The 21,276-nt window shown below is 45.7% G+C and overlaps 2 protein-coding genes across 10 annotated transcripts in view; one reads left to right on the top strand and one right to left on the bottom strand.

Moving 5' to 3' along the window:
• Positions 1-15,897, bottom strand: part of DCUN1D2 (defective in cullin neddylation 1 domain containing 2) — a 31,914-nt gene extending 16,017 nt beyond the window's left edge. For 2 of the 3 annotated variants that reach the window (XM_060636626.3, XM_060636628.3), the window contains exons 1-3: positions 15,690-15,897; positions 9,027-9,443; positions 5,405-5,573 (exon numbers count right to left, since the gene is read on the bottom strand). In XM_060636626.3, the coding sequence (XP_060492609.3) occupies positions 5,405-5,573; positions 9,027-9,081 (224 nt within the window). In that variant the 5' untranslated portion in view covers positions 9,082-9,443; positions 15,690-15,897. Of the gene's footprint in view, positions 1-5,404; positions 5,574-9,026; positions 9,444-10,487; positions 10,609-15,689 lie in introns of those variants that run through there. The other variant, XM_060636627.3, reaches the window with a different exon arrangement.
• Positions 15,898-16,185: 288 nt separating this feature from the next.
• Positions 16,186-21,276, top strand: part of SLC9D1 (solute carrier family 9 member D1) — a 49,190-nt gene continuing 44,099 nt past the window's right edge. For 3 of the 7 annotated variants that reach the window (XM_060636625.3, XM_060636618.3, XM_060636620.3), the window contains exons 1-2: positions 16,187-16,435; positions 20,070-20,176. The gene's annotated coding sequence lies outside the window, so the exon portion shown is untranslated. Of the gene's footprint in view, positions 16,436-20,069; positions 20,177-21,276 lie in introns of all 7 variants that reach the window. The other 4 variants (XM_060636621.3, XM_060636623.3, XM_060636622.3 and 1 more) reach the window with 3 other exon arrangements.

The raw sequence follows: 21,276 nt of genomic DNA, 5'->3' as shown, positions 1-21,276 counted from the left end.
CATTTTCATATAAATTTTAAGTCCATTTGTCAAACTACACATATATAAAAACTACTACTTACTGTGGTTTTTTGTTTTTTTTTTTTTTAAATTTTTTATTTTATTTTTGGGACAGAGAGAGACAGAGCATGAACGGGGGAGGGGCAGAGAGAGAGGGAGACACAGAATCAGAAACAGGCTCCAGGCTCCGAGCCATCAGCCCAGAGCCTGACGCAGGGCTCGAACTCACGGACCGCGAGATTGTGACCTGGCTGAAGTCGGACGCTTAACCGACTGCGCCACCCAGGCGCCCCTACTTACTGTGGTTTTGATTGAGATCACATTAAATACGTAAATTTAGGGACAAAATACTGACTGTTCCAACCTATAATGAGGTTTATGTCTCTACTCAGGCTTCTTGCCTCTTCTTAAGTTATTTTCTCTGTGGAGGTAGCACACATCTTTAATTAGATTTATCCTAGGTGTTTTTTATTACTAATACTATTGAAAATGACATATATTTTAAAAATTCACTTTGTTTTGTTGAATTGTTGCATTCAGTATTCTAAAATAACATTGATTTTTGTTTGTTGATCTTGGGTCCTACAGTCTGGCTAAACTCACTTATTGACTCTAATATTTCACCTGTGGATCAGACTAGCTACCACCTGTTCAATGCTTAATAAAAGTAGGCATTCATGTTCCAGTTAAGTATAAGATTTCCTCTAGGATTTGGCAGAACAGGGGGGGGTGGGAGGGGTCAGATTAAGTACTGTCCCTTCTATTCTTGGTTTGCTGTAAGTTCTTTTTCAAAACATTATGAACAGAATTGATTTTTTTTTAACGTTTACTTTTGAGAGAGAGAGACACAGACAGACAGAATCTGAAGCAGGTTCCAGGCTCTGAGCTGTCAGCACAGAGCCCTATGTGGGGCTTGAACTCATGAATTGTGAGATCATGACCTGAGCTGAAGTTGGATGCTTAACTAACTGAGCCTCCCAAGCCACCCAGAATTGATTTTTTTTTTAAATGCTTATTTACTTTGAGAGAGAGTGTGAGCCAGAGAGAGAGCGCAAGCAAGGCAGAGTGAGAGGGAGACAGAGAATCCCAGGCACGCTCCACACTATCAGCACAGAGCCTGACACAGGGGTCAAACTCACAAACTGTGAGATTGGGACCTGAGCCTAAATCAAGAGTCGGACACTTAACCAACTGAGCCACCCAGGCGCCCCTGAATGAAATTGAATTTTATCAAACCCATTCTTTAAAATTATTTTTTAAAATGCTTATTCATTTATTTTGAAAGAAAGTGTATGCACAAGCTGGAAAGGGGCAGAGAGGGAGAGGGAATCCCAAGCAGGTTCCATGCTCAGTGTGGAGCCTGACGTGGGGCTCAATCTCCCAACTGTGAGATCATTACCTGGGCTGAAATCAAGACTTGGACATTTAACGGACTGAGCCACATAGGTGCCCCTTATCAAAGTTATTTTATGCACTGAGATAATCCTCCCTTTTCTGTTGTTGTGATAAATTACATTGGCTTTGTAATGTTAAACAAATCTCACAATCCCAGACTATAACAAACTTTGTCATGATAAATAACCCTGGTTTTTTGGTTGATTTGTTTTGGGGGCTGGATTTAGTTTACTAATAATTTGTCTAAGATTTTTGCGTGTTATGCATCTTTTGATTCCTATGACTGAGAGTGGACAATAATCTTTCATTCTCAAAATACCCTTTTGTGCTTGCTTCGGCAGCACTAAAATATCCTTTGCTATCCAGGTTGTGCTGGCCTCAAAACAAATTGGAAAGAGTTTCTTCCTGTACAATTCTCTAAAGAGGCTGTGTAGAGTTGGCACTGTTCTCTTTATTAAATATTTTATAAGATGTGCACCAATCGAGGCCAAGAGTTTTTTCTCTTTGAGAAGATTTAAAATTATGAGTTCACATTCTTTAAAAGAATTATGGAACTATTTATATGTCCATTTCAGTAAGTCACATTTTTAAGAGAATTTTTCTTTGGCATCCAGGTTTTCACGTTTACCAGCATAGTGTTGTTCATAATACACTCTTCACCTTTAACATCTGTAGGGTCTATAGTGATGTCTCTCTTTTCATGCCATATTGTTTATTTGTTCCTCACTACTTTTATAAGTCTTTTCAAACAGCAAGCTTCTGGCTTGATTCTTTCTATTGACAACTTCTTTTCTATTTCCTGAAATCACTGCCTGTTTAAAAAAGTAATTCCTTCTCTCTACATTCTTTGAGTTTAGTTTCCTTCTTTTCCTGCTTTTTGAGATAGATACTTTGCTTACTGATTTTTAACTCTTCTTTCCAAAATATGCATTTAAGAAGCTGAATCCTGCAAGTTTTCATATGTAGTATTTTCATCATTCAAAATACTTTCTAATTTCCATTGTAACTTCTTTCTAATCCAAAAGCTATATCCACATGTATTTCAACTGACTGAGTTATCCTTTTGTTATATTTCTACCTTAATTGTGTTATGGCCTAAAAATACACTCTATCACTTCAATCCTTTGAAATTTGTTGCAACTTCTTTTATGCCTCAGTTTGTGGTCAACACTTACAAATGGTCTACTTGTCTTCTAAAAAGAGTACATATTCTTCAACATCAAAGGGTATATTCTAAATATGTCCATCAGGTCACTTGTTGTGTTGCCCAAATGTCCTATTTCCTTACTGATTTTTCATCTGCTCTTTTCATCTGGTAAGATGTGTGTGAGAATTCCCCATTGTGATTGCAGATTGATAGATTTCTCTTTTTAGTGCTTATTTTTGCTTTAAATAATCTATTGCCTTCCATGTGAAATAAACCCTTCCTCATTATGAAATGTCCTTCATTATCTCTAGAATTATTCTTTGCCTTAAAGCTTATTTTAACATTAACATATCCACACCAACTTGTTTTGGTTAATGTTTGCAAATTACATCAACCTCCACCCCTCAAATTGTTCTGTGCCCTTATGTTTTAATCATACCTATTGTAAACAGTGTACACAGTGGTTGAATTGATGTTCTACAACCCACCCAATACTTAGTTCACTTACACTAAATTAATTATGGAAATGCCGACACATTTTGCTTTCAATCCTCCATTTTATCACGCGCTCGCTATTTGTCCTACATTAAGTAATTTTCCTTGTGTTCTTTTTTCCCCACATTCTTTTGGATTGAATTTATTACTTTCTTCTTGCTCCATTATTTAGGAATCACACATAAGTCACGTCCTCTACCATTTTTATCACGACTGTAACATACACAAAGAAAGCAAGTACTTCTCCCACCGTTTTGTCTTTTTAACACTATCTTTCATTAAGCAGAGCTCTTACCTGTGACGAAGTCCAATTTATCAGTTTTTTTGCTTTGATGGCTAGTGCTTTTCACATCTTCTCTAAGACAATGTCCCTTAATCTGGGTCTTAACAAAGAGCTTCTCCCGTGATTTGTCTAGAATTCACAATTCTAAGTTTCCTGCATGGGCATGTAAACCCCCGCCCACCTCAAGACACGGCCTGAGGCCTGATGCGGGCCCCAAGGAGACGTGGTCTCAGGCTGACCTGGCTATTTCAGCATCAGTCATGGAACACTCTTCTTTCCCTGCTGATGTAATAAAAATTGACCAACAATCTTGAGGCAGATGAAAAATAAGAAGACTTCACTAGTTCCTTTCAAGACTTACCTAATGCCACAATAATGAACACTATGTGCTTCAAGGTTAAGGATAAACAGACCCACAAAATATGACAGCGAGTCCAGAAATAGATCCACAGTATGGCCAATTTCTTGTTTTGACAAAGATGTCAAGGGATTTCATGACGTTCACAAAGCTCATTTACCAAGCCTCCAGCCCCCGATGAAAGGCTGTAGGGTTAACAGCTAGAGGCCAAGTGTTCCAGCCACCGGGAGAGTTAATAGCCAGGAAAAAGTGTGAAAAACAGTAATAGAGCGGATCAAAAACCCAAACCCAAAGTGCTTTTTAAAGCTTAGTGCTGCTCAGACTACAACAGCCTTTTACATCCCTAAAAGCACTGAGGTTATCTCTGCAGTACAGGTGGCTGTCACATCACTAATACTTCCATCTCGTAGACAGCACTTGAATGCTTACTGAGTACTTTCCCTTGTAACCACTCTGTGAGATGTGATGAGTGGCGCCATCGGCCAGCACTGACTTATAACCTCAAGTCACCTGTATCCACCGCATAAGGAGGCATGAACTCATCTAACACTTTGGGAAGATTCACACTCAAAATCTTTAAAATAGGTTCTTTAAGATATAGCACGTATTAGGATAACAAACAGGAATTTTAAAAGTTCATCTAACACATTTCTAGATAATGCCTAGGAAATGCTAGCAAGTGTTTCTGTAAGAAGCACTTATTTCCAAAGTATCCTATTTGGGGGAGGTTCTAGCAGATGGATGAGTGTAGTACAGCGGCAAGAGAATGCTTCTTTAGTGTGGCTTTTCCATTTTCTTGAGTGCACAGAACATGGAGTGATATGCTATCACAACCACTGTCCCAGTGATGTCTTCTGCTGGCTTTTACACAACCGCCAGCAATAGGGTAAGTCCTGTAGAGTTTATCATCGAAACAGACCAGGCTGATAAATGTAACAGATTCATCAGCTTAGTGGAAAACACAAATGTTCCATTTTCCCTGGGGCCCCGGGGATAGCTGTAAGTATGCACCTTATGAACAAATGCTCTATTTTTCCCCAGGGATGCGGGAAGTATGCGCCTTCTGAACATATTCACCTTGGGCTGTCAAGCTCCTTCAGCAACTAAAAATAAGCCAGCTTAAGTTGTCAACACTACAATGTCACAGTATCAGCAAGTCAAGCGTGTTAGCCTTCATACCAACCCATGAAATAGCTCAATAAGCCTAATGATTAAAAGATATTTATGTTATGTGCTTTCATTTAATTGTCTGACTTATCTGATAAGTGAGAACCATCTTGTTATTAATGAAGCCTTTATCCTAACCCTGGAGGTAGAACAGAGAAGTGTTATAAGCAAAAAACAAAATAATAATTTATTGATATTTACTATAGAAACACAATAAATTATACAATTAGTATACAATATTACGAAATAAATTCAATGGCTGAAAACAAACAAACAAAAACACCCTGATAGTTACTGTCAATTCAAAACTGGTAGGATAAAAATTAAAAAGAAAAAAGTAAGTTACAAAAGGGATTAATCTGAACAAAAATATTAAATGAAACTTTATTTGAATTTAAAGGAAACTAAAGGCTTAATAGAGTAGAGGTACAAGAAATGTGTAAGATACACACAGAACGTAAATGAATTTGAAACTAATATTTACAAGCTGTTGAAAAATAACTAATGTTGAAGGCAGCTTCCTTTTTGCAAAAATTTAAACTGAGACCAACTTACTTACCCGAGCTCTGTCATGCCATCTACAAATTCCTTTTTGGTAAATTCACATTGCGTCGCTGCCCTGAATTTCCACGCAATGACCAAAACGCTGACGCTGGCAGGATCCAGGCTTAAGTCATCACAAAACTGTTGAATCCCGTCAATTCCAATTTTATTTTCATCTTGTGGGTCTACAGTTAAAATCAAGAGAGAGAGAGAGAAGTTATGCTATTTTGAAAAATAACAAAAATGGGTGGTAAGCATTATAGCTCTATGAGATGGTTCTACCAAGCATGTTTCAAATACATCAATCAATAGACCACAATTTTCTACTGTATACGAAATAGCAACAAATGGTAATTTATCCAGAAAAAAAAAAAAATCCCTATTTAAAAAATCTAGGTACTAGAGTTTAGGAGAAGAAAAAAAAGACCATTGCAACCTCTTTGAGAAGATGTCATCGTTAAGAAAAAATTTAATTTCCATAAAGAAAATAAAAACTCAAAGTTTACACAATTCTAGTTTGCCCAAAGACAAACTGCTACACAGAAATACTGCATTGTGGGTCGCCTGGCTGGCTGGCTCAGTAGGGGGAAGCATGTGACTCTCTGATCTCAGGGTCCTGAGTTTCACTCCCATGTTGGGTATGGAGATTACTTAAAAAAAAAAAAAAAATCTTGGGGCTCCTGGATGGCTCAGTTGGTTGAGAGTCTGACTTCGGCTCGGGTCATGATCTCATGGTTTGTGAGTTCAGACCCCGCACCCATCGGGCTCGCTGCTGTCAGCACAGAGCCTGCTTCAGATCCTCTCTCCCACTCTCCCTCTGTGACCCTTCCCCGCTCTCTCTCCCAAAAATAAATAAACATTAAAAATAGATAAATATTCTTTAATTAAAAAAAATACTGCATTGGCAAAGCGTTTACAATATTATGAGTTTTGGGGGAGCCTGGGTGGCTCAGTCAGTTGAGTATCCGACTCTTGATTTCAGTTCAGGTCATGATCCTGTGGTAAGGTCCCCTCCCTAAGAAATGTGGTGAGAAAAAAACCCTCAAGATAAGGGAAGGCAACCTGGCCATGTGCATACGTGACATCCCTAACGACCCTGTAACATGAGAGCACCCAATCAGACTGTATGTCTATACGTTACCCGTATTTGGGAGACAAGGAAGTAGAAAATGCATAAAAGGCTACATGGGTACAAGCCCAACTGAGCGGTCCCGGCAGGAATAAAGTTGCTTCCTGGAAAGAAAAGCCTTGGTGTCATGACTCTGCGAGACCCCTGCTACAATCCCAGGGTCATGGGATCGAGCCTCACATCTGGCTCTGCACTGAGCACGGGGCCTGCTTAAGATTCTCTCTCTCTTTCTCTCTTTCTCTCTTCCCCTGTCCCTCTCCCTTGTTCGTGCTCTCTCTCTAAAAAAAATTTTTTTTTATTTTATTTATTTATTTATTTTTTTTCAACGTTTTTTATTTATTTTTGGGACAGAGAGAGACAGAGCATGAACGGGGGAGGGGCAGAGAGAGAGGGAGACACAGAATGGGAAACAGGCTCCAGGCTCCGAGCCATCAGCCCAGAGCCTGACGCGGGGCTCGAACTCACAAACCGCGAGATCGTGACCTGGCTGAAGTCGGACGCTTAACCGACTGCGCCTCCCAGGCGCCCCAAAAATTTTTTTTTTAAATATTACATATTTTTATCTCAATCCTGCCAAAGCAATAGAGAAACTCATGTTTTTTTTTAAGGTGATTTTGTTTGCTATAATTTTAATGCTACTATACAGTATTTAGTTTTCAAAATCATTTAGTTTATGCATCCACATTTAACAGCTTAGAAATTCAGGCTTCCCTCTGTCCCTATTTCTGGTTTAGAAATTAAATTAAGGAACTCAGCATTTCTTCATCAGGAAATCTAATAAAATCTACTAGAAAAATCTCAGTAAGACCTCACCAAACCAGGTCTAGTAATTTCCAACAAAGTGCGTGTATAGTAAGATGCCATCACAACGTGTGTGTTAATTCTGTTGGTTTAGAAGGCACAACTAGAAAATTTGTAGCCTCTTTGCTCCAATGAAGATTAAGCGTGATAAAATTCTTCCATGACACAAAATCCAACTTTGGTCACTTCAGTACTATATACTATGTTTTCATAGACATCTTGTTATTGAAACGAAATGAAAATTTAAAAAAAGAAAAGAAAACAAGTACATAAAATAAAACGAATGCCGTAATCAAACAAGCGGAGGCCCAGGCTTCCTCCCGGGCCTGCTCTCCCATATTAATGAGGGAGCAGCTGTCCTGAGGGCTCCTGGTTCTCACCCCCCTCCTGTCAATGCTCCCAGTGCTATACAGATCCCCAGGGTGAGAGCACAGTGGGCCTGCACTGCCCTCACCTACAGGAACACTGACTATTTTAAAGTCACCCTGCAAGGACTCACTCATATGTATACATTAGTCCTAACAAGGTTGTGTCTGTCAGGGCCTTGGAACAGCACGTCTCTGCAGAGCCCACAGGGATCCCACAACATATCTACTTGAAAGGCCCAGAACTGCACGAGTAAAGGACGTGAGGGTTAGGTCTCCACTACAGAACGACCCTCACAGGGAGGAACTCTCTCACAGGTGGCTGGACATGTCTGAACACCTCCAGCCACCTGCACGGTGTGTGACCTCCGAGACAGGCCCCATGACAACCTCAGCCAGAGTAACTTGGAGCGCATTACAGCTTATTCAAAATGATGACTTTTCACTTTCAAAACCACTGTTTGTTTTCCAAATACAAACCTGGTTTTTCTACTACAGAGTATGTTTCTGTGCCATGATTAAAAAAAAATGCAGTTTTAAATCTGTTTTCAGATCTAAATAGATTAAAATACACATACGGTATTTTCAAAAGTGAAACATGAAAATAATATGTCAACAAGAATTTAAAGCCAAGCGAGTTATTCTGTTTAGGTTAATACTTGGTTAAATGAGTGTTTTGTGTATTATTATTATTTTTTTTTTTAGGTTTTGGAAATACAAGATTAGCCTTAGAAACTGCTAGAAAGGAAAAGTAAGTCAACTCTTGACTAGTGGCTGCCTCTGTGATGACAGCACAGACCTGACACCCGATATGAAATCTGAAAGGCTGCTGAAATCTGAGCCGTCTGGATGTGTACAGACCTGTCACCAGACTTGGGCAGCGTGACCGAATCCGCACAGGGAGAGTGCCGCTCTAAGCGCTGGTGTTCCTAACAAACCACCATCCCCAACCTGTAACACAAAAGTCTCTTCGCCAGGAGTGGCCCCTGAAGCCGCCCCAACGGCCAGGTGGCTCCGGGGCCACCGCACAGCCACGCTGTGCGAGCACAAGAGGACGTGTACCCACAGATCCGACTTTCTTCTAGGAGCTGGTCCTGTTCTTCAACAGCCCTCTTGCCACCAGGGTGCCAGCTTACCCAGCAGCGCTGGGGGGAAACCGGGGTCACAGTCTGGCCCGCCACCCCCACCCCAGCCCAGGTCGGCTACCGGGTGAGGTTCCCTGGAAGCGCAGGGGCCTCTGCGGCTCAGCATCAGCAGCTCAGGAGGCAGAAGGGTCCCGGGCGCCCCAGAGACAGAGGCGGGCTGCCCGCGGCCGCTCTTACCTCTATGCTTGTCGCTCTTACCTCTGTACCTGTCGTACAGCTGCTCCAGCTTCCTCCTGTCCACTGCGCTTCTCATGGGGCCCGCGGCAGGAGCGACGGCGCGCGGGGAGTCGGCGTGGTCACCTCTGGTGTCTACCTGGCCTGTGCTCCGCAGCACATGGCACCACTCTGGCCAGCCTGACAAAATGCCACAGGCTCAGGACCTTGTCCCTCAGAGACGGCTTACGTGTACGCTCTGGGACGTGAGAGCACGAGGAAGGCCAGGTGGCTGGGACGCGGCTCCGCTTCAGTTTCCCACCGCCACTGCCGGTATTTGCACCGGACCTCGTGCTTCCTCGCTGGCTCCCCTTCTCCGCGGGGCCCTGGGCCACAGCATCACATGGCTCCGTAGTCAGGTAGACCGCCCCGTCCTCTGAAAACCGGGATGATGGCATCTATCTGGTGATAAACATGCCAACGACTGTGAGAATCAAGCTTTTACACAAAATACACTGTAATCTCTAACCACTTCAACTTGCATAAAACCCTTTATTCCCCTCCCCGTTCCCACCCCCCCCACCCCCCACCCCCCCCCCGGCCTAGTCTCAGGAAAATCCCTCTTTTACACACTGTAGCTCTCTGATGCAGTGAGGCTGGGTGTCTGACCCCAGGCATGACCACATCACCATGGCCTGTGGCAGGGGGTGTCCTCTTTAGCCCCAGTTAAGTTCAGGATCTAATGAGGGCTGTACAGTTTGGAAACATCATTTAGATTTTTCCCAGTTTAAAATCAGCAGAGTCACACTGATGAAAACATATACAGGTAACTAAGAATAGTGTTAAGCATAACTTACTAAAGTTCCAAAAGCAGCCACAAAAAGCCCATTATGACTAAATGAATCAAAACAGATCTGTGTACCTGAGCCAGAAATTAAAATGGGAACACAGGGCAGAGGCTGGGGCAGGCAGAAAATAGCAAACCGGTCAGTAACCATGCTATATATAGTATGTAAGGAAACAAAATAGCATTCTAGCGCTTCCAGGCAGGGGACGGCTAAATTTCTACTTATCTAAGGTAACCTGATGAAGACGGCACCAGAAATGAAAGTGAATCACCACCTTCAGTGAATCACCACTTTCTGTAAATCAACACAGACTCTACAATCTACTGGATGCTAATGCTTTACACAAATGCTTTACAAAATAACAGAAGGGGAAGTTTCACGTAAAAGGAGGGATTCTTGATCTTGTGCTAAAAAGGATGAGATGGTTTATAAAAACACACAGAATAAGTTCTACCTTCCAGAAACCTGTAGTGGAATACAACATGGAGCCAGGGAAACTGAGGAGGCAAAAAGGAGAGTCAGGGACGAGATTCAGACATGCGCACCAGACACAAGAGCTGGAAGCGGGCTGAAATTCGGCTCAGCCTCTCGGCCGCCAAACCACAAAAGAAAACAGGATTAGTTAGGAAATCTGTTTTCGTAAGATTTAAAAACCTACCAGTGGCCCAGCAGTGGCCTGGCTCCTCCTGGCACGGAACCGCGAAAGAGCAGCTTCTGTACGGCTCACAAAAGGGTAACTGCAGCATGCGTCCTCTGTCCCAGACCGACTCCTCCCCCCAACGCCAAGGGTAAACAGCACCGTGGCCAGAGCTGCTTAGCTTCCTCCGGCCTCCCTCACAGCGTGCTGAAGCCAAAACAGCAGAGTGCAGTTCAGCAGAATGACGGATCAAACACACGGCTTTCCAGGTACAGTCTGGGCACCCCAGGCTCCCGAGACTACACAAGGGTTCCACCAAGAACAAAACTATCTTCGCAACAACCCCAAGTCATTATCTGCTTCTCTCGCTCTCACTGGGGTGAAGCAGAGGCCACATGACTTGCTGATGTGGGGTTCAAACTCATGAACCATCATGACCTGAGCCAAAGTCGGACGCTCAACAGACTGAACCACCCAGGCGCCCCAATTTTTTAAAGTGCATAGGGGACTAGAACTAATTAAGTCTGAGAACTGCTGATCTAGTGTAACATGGGGCACTGGCCTTTTGGCTACTTAGAACAATGACTGTTGATGATTTGGGGTCTCGGGTCCCTTCTGGAATCTGGTGAAAATCACAGATTGTCTCTCCAGTAAAGCATGTGGTTTTGCATAAAATTTTGGGGTTTTCACACATCATTGGAGCCCATTAGTTCCTCAGAGGGTAAGGGAAGGTGAAACTCAGGTTACAAGGCCCAGGGAGCGACATCAGGGGCCACTGGTGTCTGTGGCAGCTACTCAGCTCTACAGTGTGGATGATGGACATGCTCTGCACCAATAAAACTTCACTGACACACAGGCAATGTGCCTGTGGGCTGTGGCTTCCAGTCCCAATCTAGACTCTAGGGGAATATACAGAATGTATACCCTGTATACTATTTCCTGAAATTGAGCCACTTAAAAAACTAGACAAAGAGCCTGGGGTTATATCTTCTGGTTAAGATAAAATTTAGCTAAATTAGGGCAGCCCCCATATGCTTTGACAGTGAGCTGACAAAAGGTAAAGCATCTTTTTTGAAGGTGATGGGCTCCCCAGGGGAGGGTGGACAAAGCCAAGGGCTCCCTCAGAAACTAAACTGGAGGGGCGCCTGGGTGGCGCAGTCGGTTAAGCGTCCGACTTCAGCCAGGTCACGATCTCGCGGTCCGTGAGTTCGAGCCCCGCATCAGGCTCTGGGCTGATGGCTCAGAGCCTGGAGCCTGCTTCCGATTCTGTGTCTCCCTCTCTCTCTGCCCCTCCCCCGTTCATGCTCTGTCTCTCTCTGTCTCAAAAATAAATAAATGTTAAAAAAAAAAAAAAAAAAAAAAAAAGAAACTAAACTGGAGACAGATGTCTGTCCCTCACCTGGCGCATCACTAGCAATGCTCGTGACATCTGTATCATGTAAATCGCCACCAGTGCAACATTTTAAAATTCTGTCATGGTTATAAAATAAAATAAAATAACATACAACGAACTCTGACCATGCTACGACAGGGATGAACCTCGGAAACATCACACCAAGTAAAATAAGTCAGACACGAAAGGCCACATGTTGTATGTTGTGTGATTTCACTTATATGAAATATCCAGATGGGCAAATCCATAGAAAGCAGACAGGTGGTTCCCAGGGACTGGGGTGAGTGGAGACTGACTATTCAATGGCACAGGGTTTTCTTTGAGGGTGATGATGTGTTTTGGAACTAGATGCAGGTAGAGACAGCACAACACTGATTCTACTCAATGCCACTGAATTGTACATTTGAAAATAGCTAATCTTAGGTGGATTTTACTTCAAAACAAAATTTTAACATAGTACTCTTAGAACCTCCAAGATTATTCAACACAGTAATGTACTGTAAGGTAATTGAATTAGTTAACTAGCATTATATGTTGACAGATCCGTGCCAAGTAAATGTTGTCAGACGTCTGGAAGATGTGATGTCTGATCTTGAGGTATTTTCTTGATAATCACGTCTTAAAGCTTCTCCTAACATATGACAAAAGAGTTATATCAACAGCGTAAAGGAAAATACTCTCTGAAAACTCTAGAAAAAGAGGTACAGGAGTATATGGACCCAAGCCAGGCAAAGTGACTTGAATTGTTCCTATGTCAGTTACCAAGCAGGGAGACCAGCAGATAGAGAAACAAACAGATCCCTCCTCAGTCTACTCCAGGTGCCTTAAAGGTCAGATCCCACAACGCTGAGTCTCAGAGTGGTACTAAGGTGTTGTTTTTTTTTTTTTTTAATATTTATTTATTATTGAGAAACAGAGAGCATGAGCATGGGAAGGAGAGACAGAGAGAGAGGGAGACACAGAATCTGAAGCAGGCTCCAGGTTCCGAGATGTCAGCACAGAGCCCGACATGGGGCTCGAACTCACGAACCGCAAGATCATGACCTGAGCCGAAGTCAGATGCTCAACCAACTGAGCCACCCAGGCGCCCCATAGCGTGTTGGTTTTGAATGAGCAACAGCAGCCTCAGGTCTAAGCTTAACCCCTAAGTCTGTGGCCGGAAAGAAACGGAAGAGGACTGTCAGCAAATATGCAACAAGTTGATGTGACCCCTTACACGTTTCTCCATAAAAGAATGGTGATTAAAACAATAATCAGTAAGTATAAAAACTATGCATGCTTCATGTCCAAAAAGAACGAAGAGACTTAAGTTGGAATCTGTAGAAAAAGGAATAAAGCTTTCTAGAAAAAAAAAGCCTCATAAACTGAAAAATTACAGGGGAAAGAAGCAAACTCTGGATCCATTAAAACAGACTAAATCCATGTAAAATTAATAAAGGCCTATAAATTGGCAGGGCCTGTCCTTCATGCTCTGGTGGCCCTCATTGAGGCTTTACTACAGCAAAGAAATTAAGTGTGTGTGGCAGGGGGGAGGTGTAAGTTCAATTGTCATACTTGGTTAAAATACACAAACTTCTTTTTTTAAGTTTATTTATTTTGAGAGAGTGCACACACGTGTGCAAGTGTGGGAGGGGCAAAGAGAGGGCGAGACAGAATCCCAAGTAGGCTCTGTGCTGTCTGTACAGAGCCCAACATGGGGCTCGAACTCATGAACCATGAGATCATGACCTGAGCTGAGATCAAGAGTCAGATGCTTAACCGATTGAGCCCCCAGGTGCCCCAAAACACACAAAATTCTTGAAATGAAAGTATGGACAATCCAGTAGAAAATCAAATAAAGTCTCTAAACTACAGATAAAGTCTAAAACATTTTAACTGTGACCCTGAAAAAAATCACTTACATAATTTGGGCACCAAGACTGCCCATATATAAAATGAAAAAAAGTTCTTGCAATGCCTTCGGTAGAGACTTAACACGACAGAATCCTCAGGGCCAAATTCCAAGGGGCGGTCAGCACAACCACATGGGTCAAATACATAAACTTGCTCCAGTTTTCCGCTTTGGTATCCAGCAGGCCAGGGGTGAGGTTAAAATCCACTCTCGGACCTCCCCCCTGTGCACTAACCACGAGGTCCTCTTCCGCTGGTTAAGCACCGAGCCCTTCCCCTTCCCTCCCCTCCTGTGGTGGGTGCATCCTGCCTGGGCAGCACGCTGAGCCACCAGGGTCATCCAGAAACTTTTGGCCGCACTGCCCACCGAGCTCCCTCTTGGTTTCCGAGCCAACTCTCTCAGTCTTCTTGTCTCTCTGGGTAGCCCTTCTCGGTCTCCGTCTTTGCTCCTTTTAACCCCCGAGTTCTGCCCTCAAGCCTCTGCTCTTTGCCCTACACACTCCTCCCAAACCATCTCTCTCCTGTTGGAAACGTGCTCACCAGCCTCCCACTACCATGAGGACAAAAGCGAGCATGTTCTTCCTGAGCCCCAGAAGACCCTGCACAACCTGACTCCAGTTCCCTCAGCAGCCTCCCACAGGCCACGTTCCCCCGACTCTGCACTTTCCGTAGGCAGCCGCATCTGCAGATTCTGGGGACTTATCACCGAGCTTGTTCCTGCTGCCCAGGGGACCGCAGCTGTCTGGCTGCCCTCCCCACCTCACTCGGTCTGGAGAATTCAGCCCACACAGCATCAGTTCCCGTTACTGTGGCTTTGCCATCACTGCCCCAGCATCCAGCGCCACTTACCCACCCCATATGTTCCCAGAACCTGTGACTCTCCCCAGCCCTTATCCCAACTGTAATAAAACGGTCGTGCCTGTCTCACTGCTAGGACATCGGCTCCGTGAACACCAAACCCACACGTTTCTGCTCACCATCAACCCCCAGCACCGTGTACACTACCTTCCTTGCACAGAGAAACCTCTGAATTTATTGAATAAACGATGAAACCCACCGGCTACCATGGTTTCCACTACATTTCAAAACAGGCGTGTGCTTCCCGAAGCCCCTCTTCTGAGCTGCGCATCCGTATGTCCGACCAGTCAGGAGATTCCTCTCTCCTCTCATCCCTACTGCGTTGTTTTCCCACGCGAACCTGCTCTTCCTTCTACAGTTCCTAGTTTTGGTCAATGATATCACCACCTGCTCAGGTACCCGAGCCGCGTCTGAATAGTTCAGTGAAGGTCCTCCCTCTGCCTCCTCTCATCCTTCTCATTCCGACAGAAAATCTTTGATGCAAGTCTTCACCTCTTCCCACCTAGATTATTACAACAGCTTCCTAATTGGTCTCCCCTGCAGCCCTGACCGCTCTAATCCAAATCCTCCTCTCCTCTTGACAAAACACAAACGTGGTCACATCACACACACCTCGCCTTCTCAAAAACTTTTTATGGCTCCCATCCGCTCCTGGATAAACCCTACAGTCCTCAGCACGGAATACAAGGCTGCTTGTGCAGTGTTCCCCTCCTTGACTCTCAATTCCACCTGCTAGCCACAACGGATTCGTGCTCATGCTCAAAAGCGCTACCTTCCCCGCTTCATCGACAAGTTGCTCGTTTGCCCAAAACGTCCTTCGCTCCTCGTTCACTGGCTGCTCGTGTTTCCGCGGAGGCACGGTTCACTCCGCTGTTCGCTCGGTGCCTCCATTTCGTCAGACACCCGTCAGGTTCCCACCTGCGTGCCTCCCTGCAGGGCCCCCAGGGCCGGAGGCCCGGCGGAGACCCCGCCGCCCCCGTGACCTTTGCGCCCAACGCCCCCCTACCCCCGCCTCCCAGCGCTCCCCGGCCCCCAGGTACGCAGAATGGACTCGGCGGCAGGCGACACCGCAGGCCACCTACCATTCTCCCCGGCGCTCCCCAGCTTCTCGCCGGCTCCGGTCGTCTGCGCAGGGGCCCCCGGCTCGGCCGCGCTGTTCTCGTCCTCGGCGTTCGCTCCCGGGACACCTGCCGGGGAAGGGGCGCAGGGGCACAGAGGCAGGTCTCGCCAGGGGAACTCCATCACCCGGCGTGCACAGGGCCACCCAGAGGCCCACGACACCCCTCAGGCCCCGCCCCTCCCCAGCGTGCACCGCGTCGCCCGGGGGCCCATGGGACCCCACCTCCCTCGCTCCCTCCTCACTGCTGCGTGCACAGCGCCGCCCGGCGACAATGTGACTCGCGGGCATCGCTCCCGCCTCCGACCCGGCACTGCGCCGCAGGGGGTCCGACGGCGCCCAGGCCGGCCCTGTCATACAAATCCCGACGCGCACTGCGCCGCCAGGGGGCCGACGGGACCGGGGTCTGCCCCGTCCTACAAATCCCGATGCGCACTGCGCCACCGGGGGCCGACGGGACCTAGGCTCCGCCCCTTTCAGGGGGACGCGTTTCGGTGTGGGCAGCGTCCGCCGCGGCGGCCCTCCTGAGAGGGCGACGGACAGCCAAGACCCTCCCCGCGCCCGACCGCGTCTTCGTCCCCGTCCCCTCCCGGTTCCCGCCCTGGGGGCGGGCCTGCCGCCTGGAGAGGGATGCGGGTAAGGTGCGTCCCTGTCCGCTCCTTGGCTCGCAGCGCCGGAGAACCAGACGCACCGCTGTCGGGCCTCGTCCAGGTGAGCGCTGCTCGAGGTTCGGGCGAAAGGCGCCGGGCCTCAAGGCTCCCTCCGGGGGGTCTCCCCTTCCGGGGGTCCCCTTTCCTGGTCTCCTCCTCCTCCTCGGTCTCTGTCCCCGGGGTCTTCCTCCCCGGATCTCGCACCCGGGGTACCCACCCGCCCCCGGCCTCCCCTTCCCGGGTCTCCCTCCTCGGTCTCCGGCGCCGGGGTCTCCCACCCGGGGTGCTCCCTCCCTGGTCCCTTTCTCCTCCCTTCCCGAGGGTATCCCCTCTCCCGGACTTCCTCACCCGTTTCTCCTCTCTCGTGGCGGGGGCTGCCTTCGGGGTCTCCCTTCCTTCCTTTCCGAGGCTTCACGCAGACCGAGCCTCTCGGTTCGAGTCCCGCTCTCCATTTCTACTCCTGCGTGGAGCGTGGAGGAAGACTGCTTCTAAAGACAGGGGTCCTGGCAGTGGTTCTGGAGGGCTGTGAGCGGGACAGTGGTGGGGTGTCCGGCCTCTTGCACCGCCACGACTTAAAGTTTATGGGTAAAACTGGGGAAGCTGCCAAAGTAAACGGTTGGCATGTCGGTTCATAGGTTCCCCAAGCAGAGGCTCTACAGTTCTCACCGGTGTGGTGGCTACTCTAGTTAACGGGAGGCACACGGAAGATCCAACGCGGCCTGCCACCGCTGTGCCTCCCTGCCAGGCCTCCACCTCCTGGCAGAGGGAGGGGAGACCCGCTGAGGGCTGGATTTCAGAGGCCAGCTCACCTTCCCAGCAACATAAGCTGGGAGGTGCCATCCCCAGTGGTGTGAGGGTGCCAGCCAGTGGTCTCTTTCACTGGTCCCCTTTTAGCCTGGGCCTGCCTTCCTGGTTCCAGAGAAAGAGCGAGCGCAGGTAGCTGATCTCTGACCTTTTCAGGCTCTGCCTCTGGGTCCTTTTTGGATCTTGCTTGGTAGCACCTGAGTAAACATAAGTAATGGTTGAACACTTTTTGGGAACACGGTTAGGCTTTGATCACATTTGTTAGTTTACATAATTACCTAGCTATAAGGTAGTTCTGCTTTTTCCTGTTTAAACGTTTTTCTGATCATTCTTTGGATCCGAGTGTCTTACTGGTTCCAGTTTTTTTCTTTTAATATCAACTTTTTAAAATGTAGTACATCAGTGGTTGGATTACTTAATGGAATAATGGTTTTGTAGTTCAGTTAACATCAAGTACTTTAAAGCTTCTTAATATCTGTAAAAATTTTTCTTTTTCCTTCCTCTCTCCCTTTTGTAACTTATTCTCTAATTCTTTTCCTAATTAGATATGAATCTGGAAGTTGTATTTATAAGATTATAAGTATTTTATCTTTTAAGAATTATGCTTTTATCATTCAATTTGTTCACGTTTAAAATACGGTTTTTGTGGTCCCTGTCAAAATAACTCCAGCATTCTTCACAGAGCTAAAACAAACCATCCTAAAATTTGTATGGAACCAGAAAAGACCCCGAAGGGCCAAAGCAATCTTGAAAAAGAAAACCAAAGCAGGAGGCATCACAATCCCAGACTTCAAGCTATACTACAAAGCTCTAATCATCAAGACAGTATGGTACTGGCACAAGAACAGACACTCAGATCAATGGAACAGAATAGAGAACCCAGAAATGGACCCACAAACAATGGCCAACTAATCTTTGACAAAGCAGGAAAGAATATCCAATAGATTAAAGACAGTCTCTTCACCAAGTGGTGCTGGGGAAAGTGGACAGCGACATGCAGAAGAATGAACCTGGACCACTTTCTTACACCAGACACAAAAATAAACTCAAAATGGATGAAAGACCTCAATGTAAGACAGGAAACCATCAAAATCCTCCAGGAGAAAGCAGGCAAAAACCTCTTTAATCTTGGCTGCAGCAACTTCTTACTCAATACATCTCTCTACAAGCAAGAGAAAGAAAAGCAAAAACGAACTATTGAGACCTCATCAAAATAAAAAGCTTCTGCACAGCGAAGGAAACAATCAGCAAAACTAAAAGGCAACCGACAGAATGGGAGAAGATATTTGCAAATGAAAAAGCAGATAAAGGGTTAGTTCCAAAATTTATAAAGAACTTACCAAACTCAACACCCCCCCGAAAAATATAAATAATCCAGTGAAGAAATGGGCAAAAGACATGAATAAACACTTTTCCAAAGAAGACATCCTGATGGCCAACTGACACATGAAAAGATGCTCAACATCACTCATCATCGGGGAAATACAAATCAAAACCACCATGAGATACCACCTCACACCTGTCAGAATGGCTAACAGTAACAACTCAGGCAACAACAGATGTTGGCAAGAATGCGGAGAAAGAGGATCTCTTTTGCATTGTTGGTGGCAATGCAAGCTGGTGCAGGCACTCTGGAAAACAGGATGGAGGTTCCTCAAAAAAATAAAAATAGAACTATCCTATGACCCAGCAATTGCACTACTAGGAATTTACCCAGGGGATACAGGAGTGCTGTTTTGAAGGGGCATATGCACTCCAATGTCTATAGCAGCGCTATTAACAATAGAGTATGGAAAGAGCCCAAATGTCCATCGATGGATGAATGGATATAGAAGATGTGGTATCCATATATAATGGAGTATTACTCGGCAATCAAAAAGAATGAAATCTTGCCATCTGCAAGGATGTGGATAGAACTAGAGAGTATTATGTTAAGCGAAATGAGTCAGAGAAAGACAAATATTATATGACTTCACTCATACGAGGGCCTTAAGATACAAAAAAGATGAAGGGGCGCCTGGGTGGCTCAGTTGGTCGGGCGTTCGACTTCGGCTCAGGTCACGATCTCACTGTTCGTGGGTTCGAGCCCCGCATCGTGCTCTGTGCTGACAATGTGGAGCCTGCTTGGGATTCTCTGTCCTTCCATATCTCTGCCCTTCCCTCTCTCTCTGTCTCTCTCTTTATCAACAATAAACATTAAAAATATTTTTAAATAAAAAAGTAAATGGGGCGCCTGGGTGGCTCACTAGGTTAAGCATCCAACTTCAGCTCAGGTCATGATCTCACGGTTCATGAGTTCGAGCCCCACGTCGGGCTCTGTGCTGTCAGTTCAGAGCCTGGAGCCTGCTTCAGATTCTGTGTCTCTCTCTGTCTCTGCCCCTCCCCCACTCACGCTCTGTCTCTCTCAAAAAATGAATAAACATTAAAAAAAACTTTTTTAAAAGATACAAAAAAGATGAACATAAGGGAAGGGAAGGAAAAAAAATATGAAAACGGGGACAAAACATAAGAGACTCTTAAATATAGAGAACAAACAGAGGGTTGCTGGAGGGATTGTGGGAGGGGGTATGAGCTAAATGGGTAAGGGGCATTAAGGAATCTACTCCTGAAATCATTATTGCACTGTATGCTAACAACTTGGATGTAAATTAAAAAATTAAGACGTTATTAAAAAAATAAAATACGAGTTTTAAGTTAAATTTTTCACAAATTAGATTGAAGTAGGTTATTTCCATTGGGGAGTTTGCTTCCTAAGACCTTTCCACGAGCACCTCTTTTGTTTCCTGTTCATTTCCTGTGTTGTACTGAATCTGGAAGTGTTGCTGGTATCACAAAGAAATTCTAACTTGATGCCATTTCCTACAACTCACCCTTATATTTTTCTTTTTCAGAACAAGGTAAATAACCAGTTTGGGCTGGTTAACGTTGCTCCTGCCACACCCCTGCTGCTTGCTCGGAATCTTCCGCACACAGCGCCAGGCACTGCATTGGGTACCAGGTCAGTACCACATACGGAGGGCCCCGGTTCACTGAGTGCATGGGGGTGGGGGTTCTTCCAAAGAGTTGGGTTGGAGCCTGGCTGGGCTGGCCTCTGCCCCACAGACAGTGGCTGCTGTCCTGGTGGGTTGAATAAACTTGATTCTTCCTCAGCAGTTTGATTGAGAAAATTGGAGACACTGGGTCTGGAAGTTCCAGAGGAAGAGAGGGCATGGGGGACCCCGTGGCTGCATGTGAGGAGAAGGCTGGGAGGCAGAGCCAGGAGATTTTCAAGTTGTGGCCATTGTAGAAAATTGGACAAAGTAGAGGAGTCGCCCCTCCCTCTGCTTTTCCTCCCCTCTGCTGAGCTCCCTGCAGGGACTTCAGCGACCCCAGTGCTCTAGGGTTCTGTGGGTCCTAATAGCAGATGTCTAAGGAGACAGTCCCTTTGCATACCCTGCGGTGCTCATAGCACTCAGAGATAGAGGCCTGTGGGAGAGAGCTTTACTTGGGTGCCTTAGCTCTGAGAAAGGCCAGTCTTAGACTGTGTTATTGTGCTTTGCTCGTGAGTTTTTATCCACTAAATGACATGTGACACTTATGAATTACTAAGCACTTTTAATAGAGTAAGAGTATGTGATTTCTATATAATATGACGAGCTAAAAGCATTGGAAATTTTTTGGAGCGCCTGGGTGGCTCAGTTGATTAAGCTTCCGACTCTTGATTTTGGCTCAGTTCGTGAATTGAGCCCTTGTGTTGGGCACTGGGCATGAAACCTGCTTAAGATTCTCTCTCCCTCTGCTGTCCCTGTTCACGTTCTCTCTAAAAAAAAAAAGAGAAAAAAAAATTGGGCAAAGCTGTGGAGATATATTTTATTTTTTTGTGTAAGTGTTCATTGTTGCAGGGGCAGAGGGGCAGAGAGAGAAGGAGACAGAGGACCTGAAGCGGGCTCTGGGCTGTCAGCACAGAGCCTGATATGGGGCTCACACTCACGAACCCGGAGATCATGGCCTGAGCCAAAGTCGGACATTCAACTGACTGAGCCACCCAGGTGCCCCATGACATATTTTAAGTAATGTTGAAATATGTGTAAGTAGAAACTTTGAGGACTAGTTGTATTC

The sequence above is a fragment of the Panthera onca genome, chromosome A1 (genome assembly GCF_046562875.1).
Source record: "Panthera onca isolate mPanOnc1 chromosome A1, mPanOnc1 haplotype 2, whole genome shotgun sequence".
In the NCBI taxonomy this organism is placed as follows: Eukaryota; Metazoa; Chordata; class Mammalia; order Carnivora; family Felidae; genus Panthera; species Panthera onca.
The sequence above is the reverse complement of the archived record's forward strand: the minus strand, read 5'-3'. Positions and strand labels throughout refer to the sequence as shown.